The following is a 26,402-nucleotide window of genomic DNA, read 5'->3' as shown; positions in this document are numbered from 1 at the left end:
GGGCGATGGCGTCGGCTGAGTCATGTGGAGCCTGCTTGACGGGGATGCTAAAAGGGGACAGCCTCGGCTCCCATGTACATCTCCAGCCCTCAGCTCTTCCCTGGGCTCCAGATTCGCATGACCAACATCCCACACCACACCTCCACTGGGAAGCTTAATCGGTATCTGGTAGTTCACCTGCTGCAAAACAAACTCCTGACTTTTCCCAAGGACTCGTCCCTCTCTCGGTCTTTCCCATCTCGGTAAATGCCACCTCTGGGCTTCCAGTTGCTCTGGTCAAAATGCTCAGAGGATCTTTCACGTTTCTTTTTCTCTCCCAGGCCACACCTAATCCGTTAGCAAATTCTGTCTACTCCGCCTTCCTGACACAGCTGGGATCTGACCACCTGGGCTGCTGAAAAAGGCTCCTGGCTGGTTCCCCTGCTTCCACCGCCTGGTTCACTACAGGCTGCTCTCCTCCCAATAAGCAAGCTGATGATCCTTTTAAAATGCTAATTCAGATCGTGTCACTCCTCTGTTCCAAACTCTGGTGTGATGCCCATCTCACGAAGGATCCAAGATGGACGCCTCCCCCAAGGCCTGCAAGGCCTTGCACAGTCTGGCCCCTGTTCCTGGTCAGACCTCGTATTTTATTCCTCTGCTCGGCGCCCCTTCCTCTCCAATCACACTGATCTCCTCGCTTTCCTTTATGTATACCAGACCAGCTGCCACCTCAGGGTCTTCGCTCCTCTCTTGGCCTGGAAAGCTCTTCCCCTAGATATTGGCAGGGCTTGCTCCTTAAATTAAATCAGGTCTTTCCTCAAATGTCACGGCACTAAGATTGCCAAGAAGTGCGATTCTTAAAAAGAGGTCACTGGACTTGGCCAGCAGGCAACCGCTGCTGATCTTTTTAAGAGGACGGCTGTGTCCGGTCCTGGAAGAGGAGACAGGTTGTTCTCTAACCATCTGCGTCCCTTTTTAGCCTGTGTGCTTCCTGAGTTCCGTGCTGCCGTCTCATTCATCTTTGTGTCTCCAGCATCAGGCACAGTGCCTGGCACCCAGTTGGTTTCCAGTGAGCATGTGTGGAGTGAGGGCACAAGTCTTATTTTTAAACGGTTGGTTATATGAAAACACATTACATTACATTGCTGAAAACGTTGGGACAGCTGCCTCAGGGTTGTTTGTTTGTTTGTTTTTTTTTTTTTAACTGTTTACTCGCTCACTTCCTTTTGAAAATTCCCCTTTTAGAGGCACTGGAAGGGTTATTTCAATTCATAAGCAATTCTTGGGGTTGAACAAAATCTCAATGACGACAGGAGTGTTTACAGAGTTAACTAACGCTCGGCTGGTGGTTCAAAAAATTATTTAATGTGGATTCTCCCAAAAATATAAATCGGGTCCAACCTTCATTTCCTTTATCTCCCCTCCTTTATTTAGCAGTGGTGCTAATGTTCAAAATAGGCTTTTCTTCTAACACAGTCCTCCCTCTTTCAGGCTCTGACCTCTGAGATCCTTCCCTAAACACCACTTAAAGAAGGTTGGCCTTCCCCGAAACCCTTTGTTCCTAGAGCTGGCTCTCCTTTGCTGTCTGAGAATTATGTATGGTCTCTCTTGCAGCGTGGGCTAACAGAGCCCTCTAGGTCAGTGGCTGAGAAGTCTTCGTGCCTGTAAGGGGAGGAAAGACAGTGTCACAAGTGTGGCCAAAGAGAGGTAGTTCCTCTGCCACCCTTTGAAGGTCGTTTCATGCTTCTGCAAAAGAGGATTTTTCTGTGACTCCCTCTGCTGTATATCAAATGCATACTAAACAGTTATATACCATCCGGATTCATTCAGCAAACATTTGCTGAGGGCCGCTTGGCCTGGATGTAAAAGAGACGGGGGAAATGCAGAGATGAAACACGCTCCGCATACCCACACAAAGCCCACGGTCCGCAAAAGTGGAAATAAAGCTAAACATGTGGACAAATCTTATGATTCAATGTGATAAAATCAGAGCTGAACAAAGTGGAGCCAAGAGGAAAAGATCGGTTTTGCCTGGGGCTGTGGAGAAGACGACACAACAGAAAAGGTAACAAGTGTAGGTTTTCAAAGAGAAGCAGGAGTTTGCTGGGAGGAGAAGGTGCGAGAAACACAGCCCCAACAGAGGAAAGGCCCAGCTTTTTAAGGGCCCGGAAGCAAGGACAAGCACGGAGGATCTGGGAAGGGCAGTGCCGTGACGTTGAGCAAATGCGTGAGGCCGGCTTTCATCATGAAGGGTCTCGGACACCATGCTGAGCTGCAGATCTGATTTGGTAGGCGGCCCGAAGCCATCTAAGGTGTGCAAGCAGGGAGGGGTGAAATGGCTGTTGTGTCCGAAGATAATACCGGCACAGATGTGGCAGGTGGGAGGGAACGGGCCGACGCCACGATAGCCATTGCATACTCCCATCGCCCCACTGACCACACGGAGGCAGCTATTAGCAGGAAAGGGAACATAACACTGAGCATGGGATGGGAGCTCCTTGTTCCAAGGCGAAAGCCCTCGGTAGGAGACTGTTTGTAATCATGCTTAAAATTACTTCATTATTGGAACCCGTGTTTGATCTGTGATTAGGAGCTGGATTAAGAAATCAAGTAATCAGCCCTTGAAATTGTAACCATAAATTGTTCTATAAACAACCAGCTTCCCCTGCCTCCCCCCCAGCCCACGTAACAAACCTGAAAACAGATGCTTTTCCTGTTTGTTACCTCCCATGGGTATCGGCCAGTGCTTTTGAGCCGCGCACGAGTCAGAGGGCCATGCCCGCCGGCCACAATGCCCCTTTCCCCCCTCACATGTGGATCACTCATGTTGTACCTTGTCAGACGGAGGCAAGACGCCCGGGGAGAGTGGAACTGTTAAAAAAAAACACAAAAAACAACACGCAACTTATTAACATTCGTTCAGTGAAGGGGAAGAAGATGACTTTTAACAGAACGGAGGAGAAAATGCCTGGAGTTCAAGATGAAGAACAGTTAAAGAGACAATCCTCAGAGACTGTTGCCGTTGGAATGATTTGTGGGAAGTCGTTTTTGTCCTGGAGGGTTTTATTCTAGGCCAAAGGCAATCCAATACCATGGCCCGTAGAGATACGTATTTCCGTAAAAACAACCTTAGGGCTTATTGACATTTTCTTGTCTGGGACTGCACTGTGCTTAACCTAACAGACATGTGATAAGTTATTGTGAAGTCTAAGATCCGGATTTCGCTTTGGAAAGACTGGCAGCAAGCCGACAATGACGGCGGGTGACGCTGTGCAGGAAAATTTCAACTGCTGCTTAATTCTGTCTTCATAATGCCTGGAGACAACGAGACGGGAACAGCTTGAGGTGTTCCTCCGGTCGTTTTTAACCCGGGCCTCAAGAGGTACCAAGCTTCACTTTTCTCTTTTGTCATCATCTCCGACTCAAGACACTTAGGAGTCAGAACGTGGAAGGGTCTTTAAGGATCTTAGCAAACCCTCCCATTTTACAAAATGAGGACTCGGAAGTTAGGCGACTTACCCGTTGTCCTCGGCTAGTCGTCAGTGGAAACCGAGCCATGGTCCGGTCTGTAACCCGGGGTTTGCTTTACTCGATGAGAGCAGGCCTTCATCCGCCCCTTGGCAACAACTCCAGCAGCCCAGGAGGTAATAACACTGGCTCTTTCCCAAAAACTCACTTTGACAAGTTGGCATAACAGTTCCACTGATTAGAGCTAACACTTGCAGAGTACTTTACAGTTTGGACAGGGCTTTGTACCATGACCTCTTGAGTATCACTGCTAGTGTCATCGGTGGCCTTGCTGGTAGCATTTTAAATGATAGTGTGTTGTAGACTGGGATCCATTTTCTGAAGAGTTTAAATTCCTTTTTTTTTTTTTTTTTAAGGAGGACTGGGGAAGGTTTTCATTGATGTTTTTGTCATTTCCAAAAAGATTTGTGAATAAAAATTAAAACAGCCCGTGTGTGACGTGAAGTTACCTCAAAATTGGGATGGATTGGAGGCACAGTGACTCATCCTAGGAGACAAGGTGGTGGGAGATTCTAGGTCAGGAATAAATGCTGTTAATGGATTTCCAGATACTTCTCTTAAATTCCCAGAACACCGTGAGAAGAAACTGTGGTCCCTGGACAAAACGGAAGAAAGAAATAGAGAAAGTGAAGGCAAGAGGTTGAGAATGGGAGAAGGGAAGAGACAGAGGAGAAACCTTTGTTTGAGACTGGAACTAACACAAGTCGTGTCTCTTTTTTTCCAAACTCGTGCATTCGCTCGTGTAAACAAACAGCTGATACCTGAACAATAAAGCACCGGAATCTCTCAGAGCTTGCTGCTTGCAAGTTAGTGTCTTGGGAAACTGAACACTCTTCCCATTTCTTAGGGAAGTTGCTGATCCGGGATTTTACATCAGAGTCAGCAAATTATAGCCCCGGGGACAAATCCAGTTCATTGCATGTTCTTGCATGGCCTGTGAGTTAGGAATGGTTTTTATTTCAAATGGCTGAAAAAAATTACGAACGGTATTTTGTGACGCTTCAAAATTATGTGAAATTCAAATTTCAGCGTCTGTAAAGAAAGTTTCGGCGGAACACGGCCACGCATTTATTTACATGTTGCCTGTGGCTGCTTTGTGCTGCAACGGTCGAGTCTGCAAATCGAAAATACTTACTTTCTGGCCCTTTGCGTACAGAGTTCCACCTCCTGCTTTAAACAGAAGTAGCTTCGTGGTCTGAAAGAGTTAAATAACTTCCTCTGAGCCCCAGCTCTTAACCAGAGGGGAGTCGAGACACTGGGATATTCTGGCTCAATACAACTTAATTCAATGACTTGCACTCTTAATCACCATATTTGAGAATCAAATTAGAAAAATGGAATCCTAGGCTCACAGTCTAATGATAAATTGTATGCTGTAGAGGTATATCAGATGTTTGAATTTTCGAAAATGTAATATGAAGTTTCCTGATAATTCCAAATGAGGTTAACAGGAAATTTTATCATTTGCCCTTTGTAATGACCTGCTTCATATAACCAGCAGCAAGCAATTTGGGGTCTGCAGGCTGTTTGAGGACACATTTTGTATCGATTAGCTGTAGCTTAAGCCTGTTGGGCAGGCTGTGGAGACAGGCCGTTATTTGCTCGTACCAACTTCTGGCCCATTACTCATCTAGTCACTGTGGTACCTTTCCCCAAAATGCCATACAGAGCCAGACTTTCCAAGGGCATTTTTATAGTAATGAAATTCAAGCGGGAATTTCGATGCTCACCTAAAGCTCTATTCTGGATCTCATCACTAAGGGTGGAGGAGGGTTGATCCTGGCTTGGAACACAGGCTCAGGAGATCAATGAAGGGACTGAGGACCGGCCCTGGAAGGTCAAAAAGGCACCTTTTTCACATTGGGACATTCGGCCTACTAATCATTTCTCCTGCAGTTAAAAGACATATTTTTGCATTGACCAGCTGTCATTTAAGCCCATGTAGTTAAGGCAGTTTTCTGCTTTCTGCCTCTCTCCTGAGCACCTGTATTAGCTGCAGCTTAGATCTAAGAGAAAGTGGTGTCTTCTCCCAGCTAAAGAGGGTCAGAGGCCTTTCGGCTTTGCGTTCCCACCACTGCCTCTTTAAACTCCATTTCTGTAATGAGTACTGTACTCTGGCATTTCCCCCACTCGTTTCTTGTATTTCTAATCAATAGTTTCGTACAATTATGACCTTACATTTCCAATTACATTTTATTTTGGAGCTCTTGCCATTTTTCATGGGTTTCTACAGTTCTCTTGCTTTGGGCGTGTGTGAAGTCAAGCAGAAAGGTTTCCCCACCACATCCCTTGGTGTTTATGCTCTGCTAACGTCATCAGAGCCAGATTCGATTTGTGTTTCAGGAGGCTTCTCTGAAATCAAAACAGAGCTCTCTGCTGACGGATTGGTTGCTAGACTGAAGATTCATATGAGGATTATCAGGAAGGCTGACTGGTGTCTTCCATTTGGGCACATTACAAACACTGCAGCCTTCGCTGTGGTCCTTTGTATGACCACCAGTTTAAATTGCACACGTTTCACCTGAATACTCTAGATACTGTTGTTTAGTTGATAACCTTGAATGATTTCCAGTCAGCCGTTCCTTATCCCAAAGGGGTGTCACTTAGGATGAAATTCATTCAGAGAAGTATTGATCTCTCAGCCATCACACTGCATTGATTCCCGCCTCCCCCAACAGAAGAGTGTCCTTCATGGGCCTGGAGTGTTCATATTGCCTCCAGGTACGATTGTTTATTCAGCAAAGGCCTTCATTAAACCAAGCAACACTCTAAGGTAATGAGGCTTGCTCTAACAAACATAGCAGAACTTACACATCCAAATGAGCCCGGCTGCCTGGCTCTCCCTTTTCATCATCCTGCTTCTTTTCAGGAGAAAGTAGTAAGTCTAAGTGTCCATTCAAACCTCTCCTACTCTCCCTTAGTGCTGAGTTCCCCCGAGAGACCTGTCCTCAACGCCTAGTCCAGATAATCTGCAGGAGAGATGACAGGCGGAAAGGGAGCATCCTGGCACCAGGGCAATGAAGCCCGAGGCTGGCGGAGAAGGAGGGACCCCGAAAACAGTGGGTACGACACGTGACTTCTACTGGCATATAATGGATGCAGAAAACCACATTATTGTGAATTAATTATTCCTTTAATGCTCCTAAACGTACCATGACTGAACGGCAAGGCGCAAGGAAGAGGGCTCATTTGAGGGTCCTAGAATTTAATATTACAACTCAGTAATTTCCTTGAGAGTAGGGAGTACATAATAAGTATTTTTGTATCACTTAGAGCGTGGCCCGTAGCAGGTGGTAAGTGAGTTGTTGTAGAAACAATAGTAGATTAGAGCGGTGGTGAACTTGTACAGTAAGGCCTAGACTGTTATAATGAGTGTAATTACAAAATACTTGAATTGTTATAATCTGTCATTTCCCATTTACCGCCATCATTATTCTGCGAAACTAGGTAGTGAGACTGCCTTGGTTTACCCTGCTTTTCATGTATGGGAACTGAGGCATCTGAATCAATTGAGGGGCTGGTACGATGGCTTGGAATGAGAACTTCAGTTCTCCAACTCTCCACCCGGTGCTCCTCTCAACGATCTGGATGAAATCAGGGGCTAGCATCATTCATGGCCGCTATTTACAAAGGTCTAATGAATACCTCTCACTCCCTAATGAGATACTTCTCTTGGCTCCATAGACAAGCAGAGCCAAACAAGTGATGTCAGAATGCCAGAGTGAATTATTGGGCTTGTGTCAACCCAGGCAGGGATGAAAAATCACCCCGGTGAACTTAATCCAGGAGCAATCAAAGGGCCAAAGTTTTAATTAGTGAGAGTTGTGATTTACATTCTCATCTGGCATCCGAAAACTCTACATTAGTCTTCAAACTCCTGCACTCTCCTGGTTGTTGTCTGACGCTGGTTAGGATGGTTAATGTGCTTTTAAATAACATTATGTTTAATGGACCTTTGAAGGCACTGACGTATGGATCTATTTCCTTATGCATCATTTCTAATCAAAAGGAGAATGACGCCAAGGCACTATAGTGAATAAAAGAAGGGAACAGATTTATTTTTAAGAAACGTAGCAGAGGGAATATATGGAAAAATGGTGCTGATTTCTTCATCATAGTCAAGCACAGCCAACAGCTGTAGCACGTTCTGTTGGCTCTGCTCAGTGAGGAGACATCTTTGTTCTTTGGAGGTGGATTAGGTTCTGGGGGTCAGTCTAAATGTCATCAGAAGGTAATGATGCGCTGCTAATTGGGTGATCAAGTGGGGTCCTGTGGTTGGGGCCAAAAGTGAGGCGTGACTACACAGTCACGAATGAGATTTCTCATGTATTTCATAACTGTCTGTGGACAGAGTTCCTAGGGAAGAACTCAGGAAATGTGAATGCCAGCAGCATCCTTGGAATCTGTTTACAGCCTCTTCAGGTGACAACTTTAGGAGGACCGGCATGCATTGGGTATAATACAGGCCCTGCTTGGCTTGCTAACAATCTGTTCCGAGACTTTGTCACACCGCCTACGCTGACTGACTCCTCATTTGCCAATACCCCTGATCCTGGTTCTTTTACAGAAATCTAATTAATACCTCTTCCTTGGTAATGAGTTACTCCTTTTGACTCCGTAGACAAGCAGGGCCAAATTGTGATGTCAGAATTCCCTAGGTGAATCATTGAGCTTGTGACAATCTGGGCTGGAATGAAAACTCACCCCAGGACGTTTAATCCAGGAACAATTAAAGAACTAAAGAATTAATTGATGTGGGTTTTCATTTGTTAAGGTCTTGAAAGAGGGAGGCTTTTTGTTTGCTCTGGTGCCTTTTTTGTGTCCTCTTTGATTACAAGTGAATACGCCATGGGGGAGAGATATCTGTTTCCTATGGGCCAGAAAGAAAAAAGTGGTGTCCGAGCCTGCAGAGAGCATCACATCATTGGACTTGCAGTTCAGGTGATGAGCCAGTGCCCTGCCCTTGAGGAACTGACGGGAGACCTAGAAGGGGTACTGCAAAAGAAGGAGCAGATGATGATATCTGGCGATAGACTTTGACAAGAGAGCAATGCCCCAGGAATCCTGAACAAACAATTAGAAAGAGGCTCAAGGGAAATCAGGAGAAGTGCTTCTTTGCAGCCTTTGGCCAAGTCTCCCTACCTCCCCCAAGAATGTCAACAGCAGATACAACTGCTGATAATGGGGCAAGATCCAGGCAGATGAGGCGTGCTAGGGAAGGAAAGTCACGGAAAGCCCCACGCCCACTGACACAAGACAATTCACTGGGAGCAAGCGTTTCTGCTGTCCAGTGACTGGGTGGTCTGGAGAACCATTGGTCCAAGGCCCGTGTCTAAATGCATGTCTCTTAAGTTTTCCACCCTTTTCCCTGGTATCAGCTTGGATCACCAGGAAGGCTGCACCTACCCCGCATTACCTGGGTTGCCTCCAGGTTGCTGCCTCTGGCTTTCCTGCTAATGTGGTGTCCTCAGCTGCTAAACAGGGGTGAGCTTTACTGTATGGAGACTATACTCCATTCAAGCTGACTTTTTAAAAAGCCTATATAAGATACCATCCTGTGGAAAACGCTTCTGGACGTCCAGAAAAATTTGTGCTTCTTAGACTTGGCACCAGGAATAAGTCTGACTATGCTGACAAAACGATACCCTTTCCTTTGGTCACAAGTTGAGAAGGCTGTTCCCCGGCATGTGTCCCTTATGGCCTTGGTTGCTAGGAAACTTGGAACTAATCTAGCACTGAATTTTGGGAACCCTCCTTCTGTCTGAGAATGAGTCCCTCTCTTTTTGAAGTATTTTTATGGATCTTGGTTTTTCACCACGGTCGTATTGTAGATGTCCTTTACGATATGCCAGCTGGAACTTGAGGTAGCAGTGGGTCATAAATTACGAAAAATTTTGCCATGGCCTCACGTGTGATGGTTGAACACCAGCCTGCATTCTTCTTGGCCCATGCCCCGAGCTCTGACTTTGTGCTCCCTGGAATAAACTCTGTTTCTGTTAGGCACAGCCTCCATTTTCATACTGGATTTGATGCTTTCCCCCATATAAACCTTTAATCCTAATTTCTATATGCCTCCAAATAGAAAGAGCGGGTGAGGGGCATAGAGCAGGGTGCACCTTCCTTTTGCTGTTGTTGTTGTTTTCCTTATCTCTGGAGCCAGTTGTATAAAACTGCCAAGAAGGACATTTCCTCTTAAAACAGAACCTTCCAGGGGCGCCTGGGTGGCTCAGTCGGTTGAGCTTCCGATTTCGGCTCAGGTCATGATCTCACGGTCCGTGAGTTCGAGCCCCGCGTCGGGCTCTGTGCTGACAGCTCGGAGCCTGGAGCCTGCTTCGGATTCTGTGTCCCCTCTCTCTCTGACCCTCCCCCGTTCATGCTCTGTCTCTCTCTGTCTCAAAAATAAATAAACATTAAACAAAAAAAAAACAACAACAGAACCTTCCAGCATGGAGTTTGCTGACCTGTGGCAATTACCAGTACTAGGATTGTTTTAGTTGGTGCCTTACTTGACTTTCAGTTTATGGCTGTCACTTGACAGAATTAAAAATTCACTCTGCTCTGTCTGCTCAGTTTTTGAAGGCGATAGCCTGTTCCAGAGGAGGTGTTCTCCAGGAAACAAAGACTCTGTACTGTGCCCAGAAACCAAAACTGGTCAGGGCCCGGGCCTCCAAATAGTTGGCTTCCTATAGTCCATGGTATCACATAGGCCATGAATAACCTTTCTCTAGAACCATGGGCAGTTGGAAAATGTGCCTGGACAAGCTCTGGCTGAGTTTTGACATCCTGGAAAGCAAGCAGTAAAGGACACGCCCCTTCATTTACACAAAACTCCTACCCAGGCTTGCCAGGGATGAGTAGAGCAAAAGCTCCTAAGAGAAAGTCGAAGAAAACAATAACAGAACTTTGTGAGAGTAAGGGGGTCTCACTCTCCCTCCCTCCCTTCATCTCCTTCTTGAGTTTCTGGAACTCTGATGCTGAACTGCCCTTCCATGAGCCCGAGACAAGCTGAGAATGTCAAAAGTAACTTTCGGTAACCACACTGAAAACAAAAGAAGGAAAACATAATTAGCCTAGAGTAGACAGGTCGCAAAACCCGTAATTCTAAGAATCCAAGGAGAATCATTGAACAGTTTTTCAAAATGCACACTTCTTTTGCCCCTAAGCCACAAATGATTGTTTATATCCCTTTTAGGCAGCTAGCTGGGTGCCTTTCCTCCAAATACTGGCTTTCCATGAGGTAAATGCTGTCTTGTTTCCCTTTAAGGGTCAACTCTGCTTTCCCTGGTTAGAATCTTCTGTGCAATTGCCAGGACCCTCCCTTTCCAGTTGCAGTCTGAAGAACGGGTCTTCTTCACAGGGGCATGATGATTAACTTGCCAAGATGACATTCTTGAGCCTCAGTGAAGGTTCTAGCCCTTCACAGCTTACATCATCTGCCTAGGTCACATAGAGTCACATTTTACAACTCATCACTGGGGGTTCCTGTCCCATATATCCCCCATTGAGGGGGATCTGGAAATGGTTTAATATGGTTTAACATTCATGGCATCCCTTCAAAGACAGTGTCAATAACAGAGTGAAGGCAGCCATTTTCTCACAAAGGTTGAGGGACATAAGGAACAGTGCAGGCTCTTCCCACAGGACCTACTCCCTGACAGTGATGAGGACATTTTCCACGAGGACTTTATTCTTTACTTAATTTAGGCTTTCACAGTACTAAGTTTCGTTTCTTCCTTTCATGTTTTTATCACTGTAGTTTTATACCTCTCTACTCCTCCGTTTCTCCATTTCCCCTAAGCCAAGAGGTGCTCCCTGCCAGTGAGATCTTGCACTGTGGTTTCAGTGTTTGCTATAGAGAAATGTATGGACGCCTAGTTCATACAGGTTTAAAGAATTGATTATATAAGAAGTTGATAGTTTAGTGGCTAGGGAGAACCAGAGAGCAGTTATTTCAAAGCACAGAGCCTACGTTACAAAGAGGTGGCAGAGAGGATACCATGACTCTCAGGAAGCCTTGGCCTTCCCAAGTGCAAAACAAGTGAAGTTGGCATATGGCTGACCCGCATTCTGATTATTACAGAGCCAAGATTTTCTTGAAGTTTTGAAGCTAAGAAGAGAACAATAGGTCCCATTTCTGATTTTGTACATAATAGCAGAAGCAAATAACAGGAACAGTAATGAAAAGCAGACTAATTGCTTCTTTGGGAGATGATAACTAATTGTTTCTTTGGGAGGTGTATTTGCATAAACTTGAGGACAGTTGCTTTATCTAGTTCAGACACCAAAATGATTTCTTCTTTTATTGATTTTTGTTGCAACAAATAAGGCCAGACTGAAAAAAAAATGTATATCTAAAGCCTATAATTAGGGATTTGTTTGGTACAAGATGCTTCTTCCTTCAGCATACTTCGGATCATTTTTTCCAGGAATTGATGAGAACAGGTTGCATGTGATCAAGAAGGTTTGCTCTCTATCAGACGCTCCTGGCATTAGAAAGGACAGCGTGACTGATGAAACACCACAAGTCATCCGAAAAGTGCACTAGGGGAAAGCAACATGTAGCAGTTGGAAACCCAAGGCAAACAAATGTCTTAGAATCAGCAAATGAGTCTCTTAATGATTGTAACACTCGTGCCCCTAGGTCCAGTGTCTTCTTCGGCTTGCACGAGCCCACTTTGGCCACTCTAGCTTGTCCTTAATCTTCTTCCCAGGCTCTGCTCTTCTCATTCAACACACTCTTCTCCGCTGAGGTTTTCACCTACCACTACTATACTGAAGACTCCCACATGTCTGGAGACCGTTCTCCAGCTAAGATCATCTATACCCAGCTAAGCTCTACATCCATGTATTCCAAGCGTCAACCAGATCCGTAGCCTGGGGGTCTCACCAGCACACAAAACTCAACATAACCCAAAATGAACCTGGCATCTCCTTCATACTCTCCCCCAACGAAAAAAGGCTGACCACCTTTCTTGTAGTATTTATTTTGGCAGTTGGAGCCACAACTTATTCATGTTACTTCGTCTTTGGCCCAAAGCCTTTCTGTGTTCTGTACTCTGTGGGGGCTCTCGCCCTGTCTGCTAGGTGCCAGCCAAGTTCTGTCATTAACTTCATGTTACATCCTTGGGTACTTCCATTGGATACATCCCTTCTTTTCTCAGGACCTTACTTTACTCTCTCGAAGTGCTCTTCTAAACTCCCTATTTCTGAGTCTTTCCCTTGACTGGGGTGAGGTATAGTTAATAGAGCCTCAGCTAACTGTCTTGGGTTAGAAAGGACTGTTACTAAAAACTCATATTCATGGGAAGAAGGATATGCATATAAATTATACAAGGCTTAGCATTTAACAGTGATTAGTGGGTGATACACAAACAAGATATATTTTGTTTCCATGAACTGTCAGAGTTTTAATCTTCCACGAACATACACAGTAAAATATTGCTCAGTTTTCCAAATCTTAACAGAAAAATTCCGACTATTGGGTTTCATTCAGAAAAGAAAACTAGTGGTGTCTACACATCATAGAATGGATAACGTTTGCAACAGAGACCCGACTTTGAAGTAGCATGCACTCAAACAAATATCTGAATGACTGATGCTTGAGCAGTTTAGAAATAAAAATATTTTCAAACTTTTAACTGTCCCTCTAAATATAAACGAAGAGAAAAGTGTAAGAACCTTTGGTTCACAGGCTCAGTACTAGTAAGAGATACAACGGAACACAGTTGAGAGAACTTTTCTTTCTTGACTACCCCAGAAAGCATGATCAACACCATTGTTGACATGGCCCTTCTACTTGCTAAGGACACAGCTGCACTTTTACATCTTGAATATATTCACTTGCTTAGAAAGCACGTAAGATGCCAAGTTCAGCCCCAGGAATACCTTGGAATGCTCCTGCCTTTGGACACTGACATGTAGCTAGAACATTGGAACCCCATAGCCCCAGTGTTAATATATGAGGCCTTGGTTAGTCAGGACCAACGCTGCCTCAATGGCCCAACTTGTCCAAGATCCTCTGGCTATTACAGAGACAGAAAATGAGCTCAGCCCTGCCGGATTCCCATGCCCATGCTCTTTCCACAGCTTCACAGTTGCCCTCGGTTAGTTTGGCAACACCTTTCTCCAAAGTTGCTGATTCCCACCGCTTTGACCCTACTTCAGTCTCATATCTGTGGGCACTGGAGCTCAGAAAAGGCACTGTGACCGACTGTCATGTTTTTAGGCATGCAGTGCGGTCTGTCATAAGTCAATTGAACAAACAAACAAACAAAAAACCCAAAGCCACATGACTGCTCTTGAACTTGTAACCTGACATGTGTTAGTCAGTTCAATTCAGCAAACATGTTAGAAGCCAAATTGACCAGGATGGTGGTTGGGCAACAGGTATTGAAAACCTTGTATATGACAGATGTTATAAGAAACTTTGTGAACATATATGAATACAATTTGTTTGTATCCTCAAAGAATTTGACATATAATGTGCAGGCAGAATGTCCATTCCTGAAAATCCATCAGAACGTACTTAGCAGGAAGTAAAAGCAAAGCGATTATTCACGAGAGAAAAGGAAATGAATACATGATCAGTCCCTCCCCCCGCCAACACCCTTGGTTCATATCACTCTGCAGTATGAGGTCAGAATCTCACTGCCCAATAAATGAGCTCACTGGCTTGCTTGCTTTTTTTTTTTTTTTCTTCCTGTGTACAAATTCCTGCCACCGCAGCTGGCCTCTTTGGCTTTTCCTAAAAAGTTCACTGAGACTTCTCTGGCCTTCTCTGGGGACTCCCTGATGTCTAATGTTCAGCAAGTAGGCTCCAGTTGTGAATTTTTAATGATGCCAGATCATTTTCAGTAAATAGAACTTCAAGCTCAATTGATGCCGTCAGGAAGGGGAAGCTTCTCCAGAGAAGGGTGTCGGCAGCCCTTTTGTGTCCTCCTCTTTCCCGGCTCGGGAGCAGTAGATGGGGGCACTTGATTCAAGCAGATTCTAATTGCGCTGTCTGGAAAGCAGGGACAACGCATGCGGCTGACTGTTCTCTCTCCCTTGCCACTAAGTGTGGCTGTCTCTCGCGTCTTTCGAGAGTGGCTCCCAGAGTGTGCTGCACAGACCGGCAGCCCCGCCCGGGAACTCGTTGGAAGTGTAAATTCTCAGGCTCCAGCCTAGAGCTGCTGAAGCAGGCACTCTGGGGGTAGGGCCCAGCCGGCTACCTTCTACAAGTTCTCCCGGTGATTCCTGATGTAGGATGAAGTCTAAGAGCCACCGTCGGATAGTAAGGATAGGCATAAGTTCAGTCCATTTTGTGAAAATTCTCATAACCCAAAGTTTCTTTTCTGATTTATGCCTCTTTAGCACAGACAGAAAATCATAATTTTCCTAACGGTAACTCAGCTGTACATCTACCTTCCCCGATTCTCCCAGACATAGGCAGTCACTCCCTGATTTATTTCCCTAGCACCTTTTCCACACTTGACTTCTCCGACTTGGGGTCATGTATCTGTTAACACACTCACCTTCTCCACTAGCCTGGGCCACGTGAGGGCGGGAACCTTGTCACAGTCATCATTGTATCCCCACGGCCCAACACGATGAAGGGCACCCAGGAGATGTTCTTGGAGTGAATAAATTGTTTAACGTTTTATAATTTTCAAAATCGTGGGATGGCCTTAAGAAGTCAGACTGTCGGACAAGGAAACTGAGGCCCAGAGAAGTTAAGTGATTCAGCGGGTGGATTACAGACCCAGGACTAAAGGCAAAAGATTACCCCACTTTGGGAAAGGTAATGGTCAGAGTCCCCTAAATATTGCCCTCATGAACTCAATTCCACTTAGGAAGTCTGGGATACTTTGGTTCTTCAAGGGCAAAACCCTTAATTTGCTCGCAGACAGGCTTCCCCTACCCCCAACTGTGGTGATGTCACTAGTGAGCCACGGTGCAGAGACTGAGAATGGGAAAGGGAGTCGTGGTGAAAAATAGGAATAGATTTTAGCATTATCAGAGGTATATCCCCAACTTTCGGTTAGTCCTTGGTAAAGGGGAGCCAAAAGATGTGAGCTGCAAGTGAAACCAAGGTTTCAAGCACAGTTTTCCTCATCTGTCAGCAGCACGGAATGTACTTTGTGAGGTGTTTTCGTTTTGGGAATGGGTTGATAAGGATTGTCACTCACCTCACCTCTTGGTGCCCAGCTTACCTTATCACATAAGCAATCTGGCTGGGCGAGGAGGATGGGGAGAAGCAGGCTATGGTCATGGGATGAGGAAGATCACTGGCGCCCACAAGGGTCAGGGTCTGCCTTTTCCCACGTTAACCTTAGCATTGAACTCTACCTAAGTCAGCCGGCTCAGGCTGTTTTCTTTGGGCCCCTGGGAGGTAAGACTTCGTAACACACATGTAAATCCCCGTAAACTGAGGCGGACATAAGCCGACGATGGCAGGGGCTGTCTGCCACGCGCAACGTCCACCTGTCAGTCACGACGGATCGCTGTCCCATCAGCCCTTGATGCTTATACTCACAGTTTTGACTTCCATTTCGGAGCAATGACTGTACATCTACCCCTGTCTTTCTTCTTAAGCTACCGTGCCATTTCTCTAATTGCTTGCTGGACACTGTCGACACATCAGCATCCTGACTCAGTATGTCCCAAACGGAATCTATGTTCTCTCGTCCGGATTCCCTTCCCAACCAATCTGTCTCTTTCACTGGAACCTTGGCTTTCTCAGCCATTCAACTTCCAGAACCTTCACGTAGACTTTATTCTCATTCCCTGGATGTAGTCAGTCCCCAAGTTCTGTCATTTCTTTTGACATGCCATGCCTGGTTTCCTTCTTTCCACCCCCATCACTACCGTCACGGTCCAGGCTCCCATCATTTTTCGGGAGTCCATCGCCCCAAACCTTGCAGTACCAAGAGCTAAGATTTTCCGCTTCTCAATCCCCTATCCGATGGAGGAGCCTAGAGCTCGATGTAAATGTAACAACTGGAAGACAAGTTCCAGCGGCCTCCAATAGTCTGTAACCCAGGTCCAAGCTCTTGGGAAAGATGCAGGTGAATAGCCAGTTTAATTGAGAAAATAATATTCATGTTCTTTCTTGATCCCAGTGAGGCATTCAGGGTTGTGACTGGCTTTCCTGGACAGGAACAACAGGTGCCAAGAGGTGAGAAGGGCAAAATAGCAACAATAATAATCAATAAGCATATTGCTCTAGTCCCTGATGCCCCTGGGGTGAGTTGTGAGAGTGGAAAGTTAATGGAAGGGGAGAGGGCAAGATAACGTGAGTGTCCCGCTGCCTTTTCCAAAAGCTCTGCAATTACAAAGCAATTGTGAGTGTTTGTGTGAATGGTTTACCTGATCAGTTTAATTCCCTCTGCCTTATAGATGAGAATCCTGAGACAGCAAGAAGTTATATGCCTTGCTGGCGGTCAGGATTAGAAGTTGAGATATTTTGAATAAGCGCTTTGAACAGATGAGGTTGCTTCTTAGAGATCGCAGTTAACACTGAACTTCCTAGCAATAAAGATGAGCTTTTCCCTTCCCTAAAAACCTGTCATTATCCACACTTAAGCAAAGAAAACTAGGGAGGGAAGCTAACTGAACGCACAGGTTAGTGACCTGAACTCTCTTTGCCTGATGATTAACAGCATTATAGATAATAGGAACGGGACCCTTAAAGGGGTAGGGTCACTAATTTAGACACTCTCGGTAGAAGAAAATGAAAAAAGTTTGGAGCAAAGAAAGAAAACCACTCAGGACATAACCTAGAAAGATAGAAAAATGAAATAAAGAAGACTCATCAGCTCTAATTAAAGGAAATCAATATTTGAAGAGCTGTCTTGCTCAGTAACAGAACAAGGGCAAAAATACTTCGGAAATGTGAGCCTCTTAGGAAATAGAAAAGCAGATTTTCATGATTTCAATCATGATTTCAAAGCCTTTCCAAATCAAGGCTTTCAAAATCAAGGCTTTCAATCATGATTTCAAAGCCTTTCCAAAGACGACCACTTGGTGGGTATGTGGTAGAGGGGACTCAAGCACCTGTTGGGGAAGCAGATCCGATGAGCTTCTATCCCTGGTACAATCTATATATTTTAAGTGCATTTCTTCATCCTGTGAGCTTTAAGGAGCCTAGGGTCATCTCTAGGGAGCAAAGAGTAGCTACCATTTCCCCACACAGACTTGAAGTAACCCCTCAACAACAGCTTGGGTTTCATCTCAGTTACTGCTTACAATAACACACGCTGGAAAACATTAAGAGCTATATATACAAATGCAGTAGGGTTCTCCTTATTCACCCGATCACCCAAGCAAGCTTGCTGGAGAATCCTTTCCAAGCTCACGTGTCTTTGTGGTCCACGTGATGATCAACCATCAGTCCAAGTCTAACTAGACCAGAGTCCAACTAGAATACAGTTCTCCTAGACCATTCTTCTTTACGAATGGAAATGGAAAATATGTGACATGTGTCACCACTTCCTCTCTTACAAACCAGTGCCAGACATTGATAATCGATCACGGCACTCCTTTCTACGGAGCCCAAAGGCGACTTTTGTTCATTTGTTCAACAGATACTTTGAGTGCCCTCTTAAGAGCTAGTTGGAGAGACAGATACACAATAAAATGTAAGCATATGCTATGTGCCAAACAAAAGACAAGTAGCCTGACTCTTCTGAAACACAGTTTCAATTTCCTAAGACCCTGAAAATTAATGTTTTAAATTTCAGTGCTGAATTGTAGTTAGAACAACACAACTATTTTTCACGGGTCTGAGATGAATTCATTCCAAAAGGAGCCTACAAAGTACTATAGGACATGCAGAAGTTTCTGTATTCCACCCATCAAGAAAGGGAGTGGAGTGTGTTTGAAACTGCTAGGTTCTTCTCCCTCAAGTACCTCTCTGATCTAAGAGAAAAATCAAATTATTCAATCAGAAACACTTTGAAAATGCTGGAGAGTTGGGTTAGTCAGAGTTTTCCCACCTGAATACAATGTGCATAATACTGCAGATATTTTTTTCACACTTCTGGTGTTGGAGACATTTGTGGAGCCTGTGGAAAATGGCTTGCTTGATAGATGGAGACCGACAGCTGGCCAGGCAGACAAAAGGAGTGCTGGCTCTCATTAACTTTTCCTATCAGGAGCTCACCTGGAATAGTTTTCATAGGCCTTTGATAGCGCTGGGTGTGAGGGAGGGAGGAAGGGATCTTCTCAGAAGAGGATAGCTCCTCAGAAGGAGTGGAAGAAGCCTGGACTCATACTCTCAGGGATTTCAGGCCACAGCCTTTAAGGTTGCAACTCAAAGAGGAGAGCAAAGCGAAGAGGTCTGACAAGTGGTCTAGAGATAAAATAATGACAACGGGAGTAGGTCTGTTTCAGATCTGCGGGCTGGAAACTAGCTCTGATTCCTTGCAGCCCTCCTCCGTCTCACATGCCCCAAATTATCATCTGTGCATCCTAAAAGCGGAGAGGTTTGTTCCTGTAAGTCCCTGGGATTGCTGGATGTTCCAGTGGCCGGCGTTCTTTGCAGCATCTTAATCTTGGGGTCCTTGACCTGTGTTTGTCCAGATCTCCGAGGCTCCCAGTCCGCAGCTGCAGGATTTTCTCTTTCTCTCTCATGGGGCACTTCTGGAAAACTCCGGATCCTTCAGTCTCAAGGTTTCAGAGTTACAGCATCTTGTCCAGACTTGGGTACTGAGCCTGGAATTTGGGGGCAGACCGATGACTCTTTTCCCTCAGTGTCCACCAAGCCTTTCTATACAACGGTCCTTAGTATATCTACAAAATAAACTCCTGAGATCCAAGCCTGCCACAAATTCTGCTTAGTCCCTACCGCACTTTCAGATACACATTTTGAGTTACTTGGTGACTTTTACCCCCGAATCTTGGTGCCATACCTTCCGTGTGTGATTTTTCTCTGAGTAAGTTTTTGGCTTTATTCCCTTTGGATCTTCACTTACAGGACGTGGCAGTAGGTCAGAGGGGTCCTTATTCCTATCTCTTCAAGGGGTACTGCTCCAAGACCACTCCCATCTAGAGCGGCAGTTAACAATAAGAAGGCTGTCAGTGCCAGCCACCAGCTTTCCCTGAAGTCCTGTCGGTGCCTTGCATCGAGCTTCAACGGGGTCACTTGTCACGGAGATCATAAAGGACTTTCATGCCCAAGGCACAAACATGGGAATTTAGCAGTGAGAATGGGCGCTCCTGTATTGAAAGGATCGTGGATGCCTGAACTTGATGACTCGGAGTGTTAAATGACCACCTAGTCTGAGCCCCTTAGCTTGCAAGATCAAAAAATCCCTTGTTCCGGGATGCTGCCAGTGAAATTTCCCACTGGCTCCTGTTTCAGTGAGGGGCTAGGAGGAGGAAGGCTGGCGGCTAGTGACCAGGATGTAGAAGTGAGGAAAACTGAGCCCTGCTTGAATTTCACAACACGTAGCCTATTACATACATTCTTTGTATCAGACCGTGCCGACCTGCTGGAAGAGACAGTTTTGAGTTCTTCTGAATTTGCCCAATTATTTGGTATTCTCTCTTAGTTTCTGAGCTTGCCTCTGGATGAGGAAGGTAGCCGGTATGGTCCCAGGTACAGCTAAGGAGTTCTTTGCTAGGACGTCATTATAGATACTCAAGGGCAGGGCAGAGTCGGCAGACCCCACTCAGAATGTAGCCACATTCCGGTGAGCCCGTGAGCAGCACAAAGAAACCTCCTCCAGGATAGAATGTGTGCTCACCCTCTCTAGAACGTCTGCCCCCTCCAGCAGGAGGAGAGGAGCTCACCTTGATGTCTCACACTCCCAAGAACTGTTTTTTGGACCTACTGGACACTGAATCCTACCTGTTGGGGCTTTTGTTGTCTGATTAGCCCTTGTCTGTGCCCACATACGTGACCTTTGCAGTCACCCGGAACCTGTGATTAACTCTAGGTCCAGTCACATCCATGTAGCCATTTAAAGCTGGTGGGTGTAGGGCAGAGTATCTTTTCTGACCCTTACCCTACCCCACATATAAGTACTTGTAGGTCCTTGAGGTGCTTAAAAGATTCAGAAGCATCTGGAAAGGTCTTTGACATCCTCTGAGACAATATTCTGTGCCTTTGGAAGGCTCGATTATCCTCCTTGAACGCCGAGATATGCGTTTTTCTTTTTTACCTTCACTTCTCATAAAAGGTTATGCTGACGTAGATCTGACTAACAAAAAAAAAAATCTTTCTGATGAAATCAGGATAAATAATTCCGCACATCATCAAGTGGAGAGAAAAGGCTTTGAATTGGTTTCCATGGAAATCTGAAGACGAAGTAAAGTAATAATTTCAAGGCAGAACAGCTGAATTGAAGATAATGGTAAAAATAGTTTGATAAAGAAAATAGAATAAAGTAATCAAGAAGACTCCAATCAATTATTCCTTTTTGTTTACCTTCAAGTGATTAATTTGTCTGCGTTTATTAACCTGATGAGATTAAGCAGACCTTCCTAGTGATTTATTTCGTAATTGTTTCCAAGGTTTGACATAAGCTGTGGAGTTATTGAAGGTGGAGATTTAAATTCAATTACTCATGAAGCAGGTGGTGCTTCTCCTGAAAGAATATCTGAATTCACGGCCTTCCCATGTTAACATTATGAGTGAAAATTATTAATTCATCTGATAGTATCTCCCAAAGACTTTTAAAAGTCATTTGGCATCCACATACTTCACTAAAAGTCAGCAGCTTCAGAACTGAACTTGTAATACAGACACTCCAGAGACTGGAAATAAAGGATTTTATGTTAAAGACTAGTTATTTTTCCACATTTTTTTACTGGAGCCTCTCTTGGGGCCTGGGCTATGGTGCTATCATTAATGGAATCCACCAGCTCAAGCTTTGAATGCCAAAAGGATAGCTTTCTTTGAACTTGACCAGTGGGTTCCACTCTCTTTACCTTTGAAGGGCACCACTGGATAAGATCATGCTTTATTTTGACAGGAGAGAGAGAGAGAGAGAGAGAGAGAATACTTGAAAGTGTTTAAATGAAATGACTAATTGCTTTTTGTCTCTGCGGTCACTGTTGTATATATTTTTCTATTCTTTCTGTGGGTATAGTAAGGATAGACGGGGTTCTCCAAACACTAATCCAGGCGCCAACTCTCCATCATCCACAAAGGCCCGGAACGCATCTAAGAGTGGGAAGTAAGTGAAAAGTGTCCCTGTGCATCTAACAAAACTATCACAAAGCCTTGCGCTGTCCTCATTTTGTCGTTCATTCATATTCATTCAACAAAGATTTGTGGAATGCCTTCCATGTGCCTCACACTGGGCTGGTCACTGGGGAATTTAAATGAGTAAAGAATGTGTCAAGAGTATTGGGTATATGGAGGACTATAAAGAAGCGGGAGGAGAGGGTGGGGAAAGTCAGGCCGAGTGTGAAGGCCAAGGACTTCAAGCACTGCAAGATTTGGACTATGTGTTTCATAAATTGAAGAAAGAAGCAGCAACAGCCCTGATTAATCATTTTATGAGTTGCAAAATCCATGAAAATCTGTCTTTGATCCATACGTTAAGGTTTAGGGTTGAGGTAGAAAAATCTGGAAAGCCATTCCATGAATGTCCTAGTTTAAATACATCGACATTGTAACCATATCACTGATTTTTATGGCGTGTATATTCTGTTCCTAGTAACCAGCATGTACCATGTCCTACATGAAACCGTCTTTGTGGCATTGCCGAAACTTGTATTGGCTGAATATTTGTGATATTAGACTGACCTCTTTGGGTTAATTCCAGAAAACAACATTGGCTGGTTCAGCCAATTGGATTCAGCAGAGCATGGCAGTCTGAAACAATGTGATCCCATGATGATGACATACCTCCCGTTAGGTGCTTCCCCTTGGGAGTGGTGCGGCCCTTTGGTGAATGACTTGGGTTCTCTGTAGGCTATGTCTCTCAGTGGTATAGGGCATTGTGCCAGACAGAAATAGAGCCCAGAAGGAGTACCCAGGCTGCATCTAGGAGAAGATGAAAGATGCCTTCATCGTGCTAAAAGCTGTAATCTAGCAATAAGATATGTCAGCACAAGAGCATGGCTTCGCCATGAAAGGTGAATTTGTAATGGTCATATATTTTATGTATTCAGTGTTGGACCATAAATGCTGCACTTCGAATATGATATTATGTTCAATTCCCCAAGTGAAAGATCTGCTGGCTGCCTTTTTCCCCCTTTCTTCTCCTCCTGAATACCATTTCAGGTTTGCATAGAAAGTTGAATGTGGGCTATCTTGGAGAATATAAAAAGCAGTGTCGAAGGCTAAATCTCCGAGCACTTATAACTCGTTTCAGTTATTTATCGCCAAACAGCACAATCAAAATGCTGTATAAATTATGAAGGAAGGGAATTGGTGCACACAGTCCCAAGCAGATGAATGTTTCCCAATTAGTCCCAATTCATCGTCAGCGTGCACTCTCGGTGAACAGATACGGCATTGGAGAATCGCTTTTAGCGCCGTGCTTGCAGAAATGGCGGGCCCCGTCCGCGCACCTTGTACGCACCTGTCACACTGACAACTGCAGGGCCCAAGCTGCATTTATTAGACCCTGATGTATTGTAATGGATGCTTGTGATGGCTGTTGCACTTTGAAAGGGGCACCGTTTTGTTCCTTTTGGCTTTGCAGGAGCCTAGTCTCTTACCTTTTAGAGTGAAGAATCTCAGTATGAGCCACGAAAGGAGCATTGGTCGAACTGAGTTAAGATGACATAGAGGATGGATACGTAATACCATGCCCAGCTTGTGAACCGTAGGAGGTCCGCATAAATACATTCTTAAGTAGACAATGTGATCCTATATCACGCTTTCTGTATTTGGACACATCCCAAGCTTCTGCCACGATGAGGCCCTCCCTCTTTGCACATCTTAAGCTAGGTGCCTTTTATTTGCTTTGTACGTGACGCACAGATTGAGATAGTTCCTTTTAATTCTTGATTACTTTTGTTGATTATTAATTACAACGAAAAAAAGATATCCAGTATCCAGTATCCTCCTCGTGGGTGTGTGTGCCGAGTCCCTTTCTCTTCGTTATATCCCATAAGCTTTCAGGAGGTTTTTAAATTTTTTTCCTCTGCACATCTTCTCCTCAGGATATGTTTTGTTAACACGAGCAGTCTCAATATGGTGGGACTATCGGGGCCACTTTCCATACTGTCTACAACAGTGTCTATCACTGTTAGGCACATGGGTTGTAGTTCAGAGAGGCTAACTTCCCATGCGTTTCCTTGGTTTGGGAGCGTGTGGCGGTGTGAGGTGTGGGTAGGTCGATTTCTGCACCTCAGGGCTTTTCCACGGTGCGCTGTCACAACAGCGGCCATCCAGGGGGCTGTTGTGCTGACTTTCTCATGTTACTTGCCCGAATGGGAGTGAACTATGGAGGCGTGTTTAAGTTTCTATGCTATTTTGAGGCCAAAAACAGGCTGTAAGGCAGAAGGAATGTCTTTCTCTTCTCTGAAAAGAATTTAGGTCCCCTGTTTTTTGAAGAAACGAAATCTGTGGCTACAAAAACTAATAGCTAATATATGTCGAGTGAGTGCTCTCTGAGCCAACCTCTGTACCAAGCATTTAGCAATTTTGTCTCATTAATTCCTACCCACAAACAGCTTACGAGATAGGCAACATTATTATTATTTCCATTTTATACATAAGGAAATTGGAGAGGATATTGTGTGCTTCCATAGGGTCTCCACGTAGGCAGTTTTGTCAAAAGCCTACTTTAACACAATAATGGAAAAACATCAAGCATTTACTTTGTGCCATTGTGCTAAACCCTGGGGCCTCCGTGGTCAAATACGAGACACAATATATACTTTCAAGGAACTCACAGTCTCCTTGTAGAGAGAGGAGAGGGGAGACAGGATGACAAGATGGTATTTACAGCAAAGCAGTCACAAGGTGCTGTTGGAGCACAGTCACCCCCAACCAGTGCCAGGGTTGAAGTGGGAAAGACGTCACGTGAGGATATCAATGAAGGCTTCTGAGAAGGCTTCTGAACCCTTTCATTTTCTCCACTTACTCCTTAGGTAGCAAGGCTAGGTCAGAAGAGCAAAATGCAGGGGCGCCTGGGTGGCTCAGTCGGTTGGGCATCCGACTTCGGCTCAGGTCATGATCTCGTGGTTCACGGGTTCGAGCCCCTCGTCGGGCTCTGTGCTGATGGCTCAGAGCCTGAAGTCTGCTTTGTGGATTCTATCTCCCTCTCTCTCTGCCCCGGCCCAACTCATACTCTGTCTCTCAAAAATAAATAAAACATTACAACAATTTTTTTAATTAAAAAAAAAAGAAGAGCAAAATGCATAGTAGTCACTAAGGTGGACAGAATCCCCTCACGCTGATAAGAATAAGTTGGAGCTGTGAATTAGGTCAAAGCTAAAACCAAATGGCCATTTCTGCCCTTTTGGGGGGACTTCAGTCCATTTGAGACCAACTCAGATGCAGTGAAGCAGGCAGAGCAGCTTAAGAAACCTACAGCTTGAAAGTTGTGTCGATTCTGCTTGCTCTGTTTAATTCCCTGGATCTGAAGCTGGGTAGCCAGCCCCCTGTTTCAGAGAGGAACAGATGGAATGGGATATATCTGAGCAGCAGAGTCAGACTACCCTGGCAGTGACTTTCAGGGAGAAGCATGCAGTTTCTTCTATGCTAATCGTGAGCCAAGTTGACAAGGCAGAAGAAAAATCAGTGCAGAGCCATACTTCTGACGTCAGGAAGCGTAGGTTTCGCAGAGGTTGACCCATGACTAGCCAAGCTACATTTAACCTCACATTTGGTTCCCTTTGGTAAAGTGAATCTGTTTTTCTGTTGAACCCATCATGCCAGAGTTAACCCATGTGTTGACCTAGCTAGGGTTGACTTGCTAGGGTTGTTCCTAGCCGGTACTTAAACGGTCAAGGCTGAGCATACAGGGCAGCGGCAAGGAGACGTTACGAATTTTCATTTTGCATCAGAACATGTTTTAAGGAGACTGACTCTTTTGCTGAACAGATAAGGACACTAAGACTCAAGAAGGGTTCAGCCGCTTTCCTTGAGACATGTATCTAGTTAGTAGCAGAGGTAAGCCTGGGATCCCGGTCTTCTAATATTTGTCCCGTGCTCTTTCTACTACAAAGTGTGCTACAGTTCTTCTCCCAGATAGCCAGGGACTTCAGCTAATCACACCAAAGGAGCCTTGGAGCCTGGTCTCAGGATGTCCAGCTGAGTTCTCTGCCCTTCGTGTACCATGAAACCTGTGTGGGCGGGCTCAGCCACTGTGAACATGGGGACTTTGGGGGAAAATTAGAATCATTACACTTTTTTAAAAAATGTAGCAGTACTGATGATAAAAAGAAACAGCATGCACTTTTCAAACATTTTCCTTTTTCTCTAAACTAATATCATTCTGGTTGTGTTTGGATGTCACCCATTCTCAACATTATTATTGAATGATCTCGAGCCTTTAACACCACTTCATCAAGGAAACAATAAAGTGAACTTGTAGATCACTACAGCTATTCTCCCTCAAATCAGCCAACCAAGGTTAGGGTGTGTGTGTGTGTGTGTGTAACATTCAGAGGCATCAATTTAAAAATTAGATCGCAGGCAGTTGCAGACAATGATGGAAGTTAATCACCCTCTCAGCCTGAAATGTTTGCCACGTAGGCTCAGGCTGTGGAATGGCAAGGACCAAGTTCAATTTTCAAATACTAGTGGAGGCCATGAATATTAAAGGACCAGGGCAGAGAACCCAAGCACAGCGCTTGGCAAATGATACCATAAATGTTGAATTAAGTACCGTAAATGTTAGTTTAAATGAGTTAAGCCAAAGGAGCGCCTGGGTCACCGAGTTGGTTAAGTGTCCGACTCTTGGTTTCAGCTCAGGTGGTGATTTCACAGCCCAGGAGTTCAA

The 26,402-nt window shown here is 44.9% G+C and overlaps 1 protein-coding gene across 4 annotated transcripts in view; it reads left to right on the top strand.

The window, feature by feature from the left end:
* HS6ST2 (heparan sulfate 6-O-sulfotransferase 2) overlaps positions 1 to 26,402 on the top strand; it is a 291,707-nt gene that overhangs the window by 224,020 nt on the left and 41,285 nt on the right. For 2 of the 4 annotated variants that reach the window (XM_023248921.2, XM_023248920.2), the window contains one exon: positions 21,585 to 21,671. The exons of the other annotated variants lie outside the window; for them this stretch is intronic. In XM_023248921.2, the coding sequence (XP_023104689.1) occupies positions 21,585 to 21,671 (87 nt within the window). The remainder of the gene's footprint in view (positions 1 to 21,584; positions 21,672 to 26,402) is intronic. 4 annotated transcript variants of the gene reach the window in all.

Source organism: Felis catus, chromosome X (assembly GCF_018350175.1).
Source record: "Felis catus isolate Fca126 chromosome X, F.catus_Fca126_mat1.0, whole genome shotgun sequence".
NCBI classification, from domain to species: domain Eukaryota; kingdom Metazoa; phylum Chordata; class Mammalia; order Carnivora; family Felidae; genus Felis; species Felis catus.
This window is presented reverse-complemented; position numbering and strand designations above follow the sequence as displayed.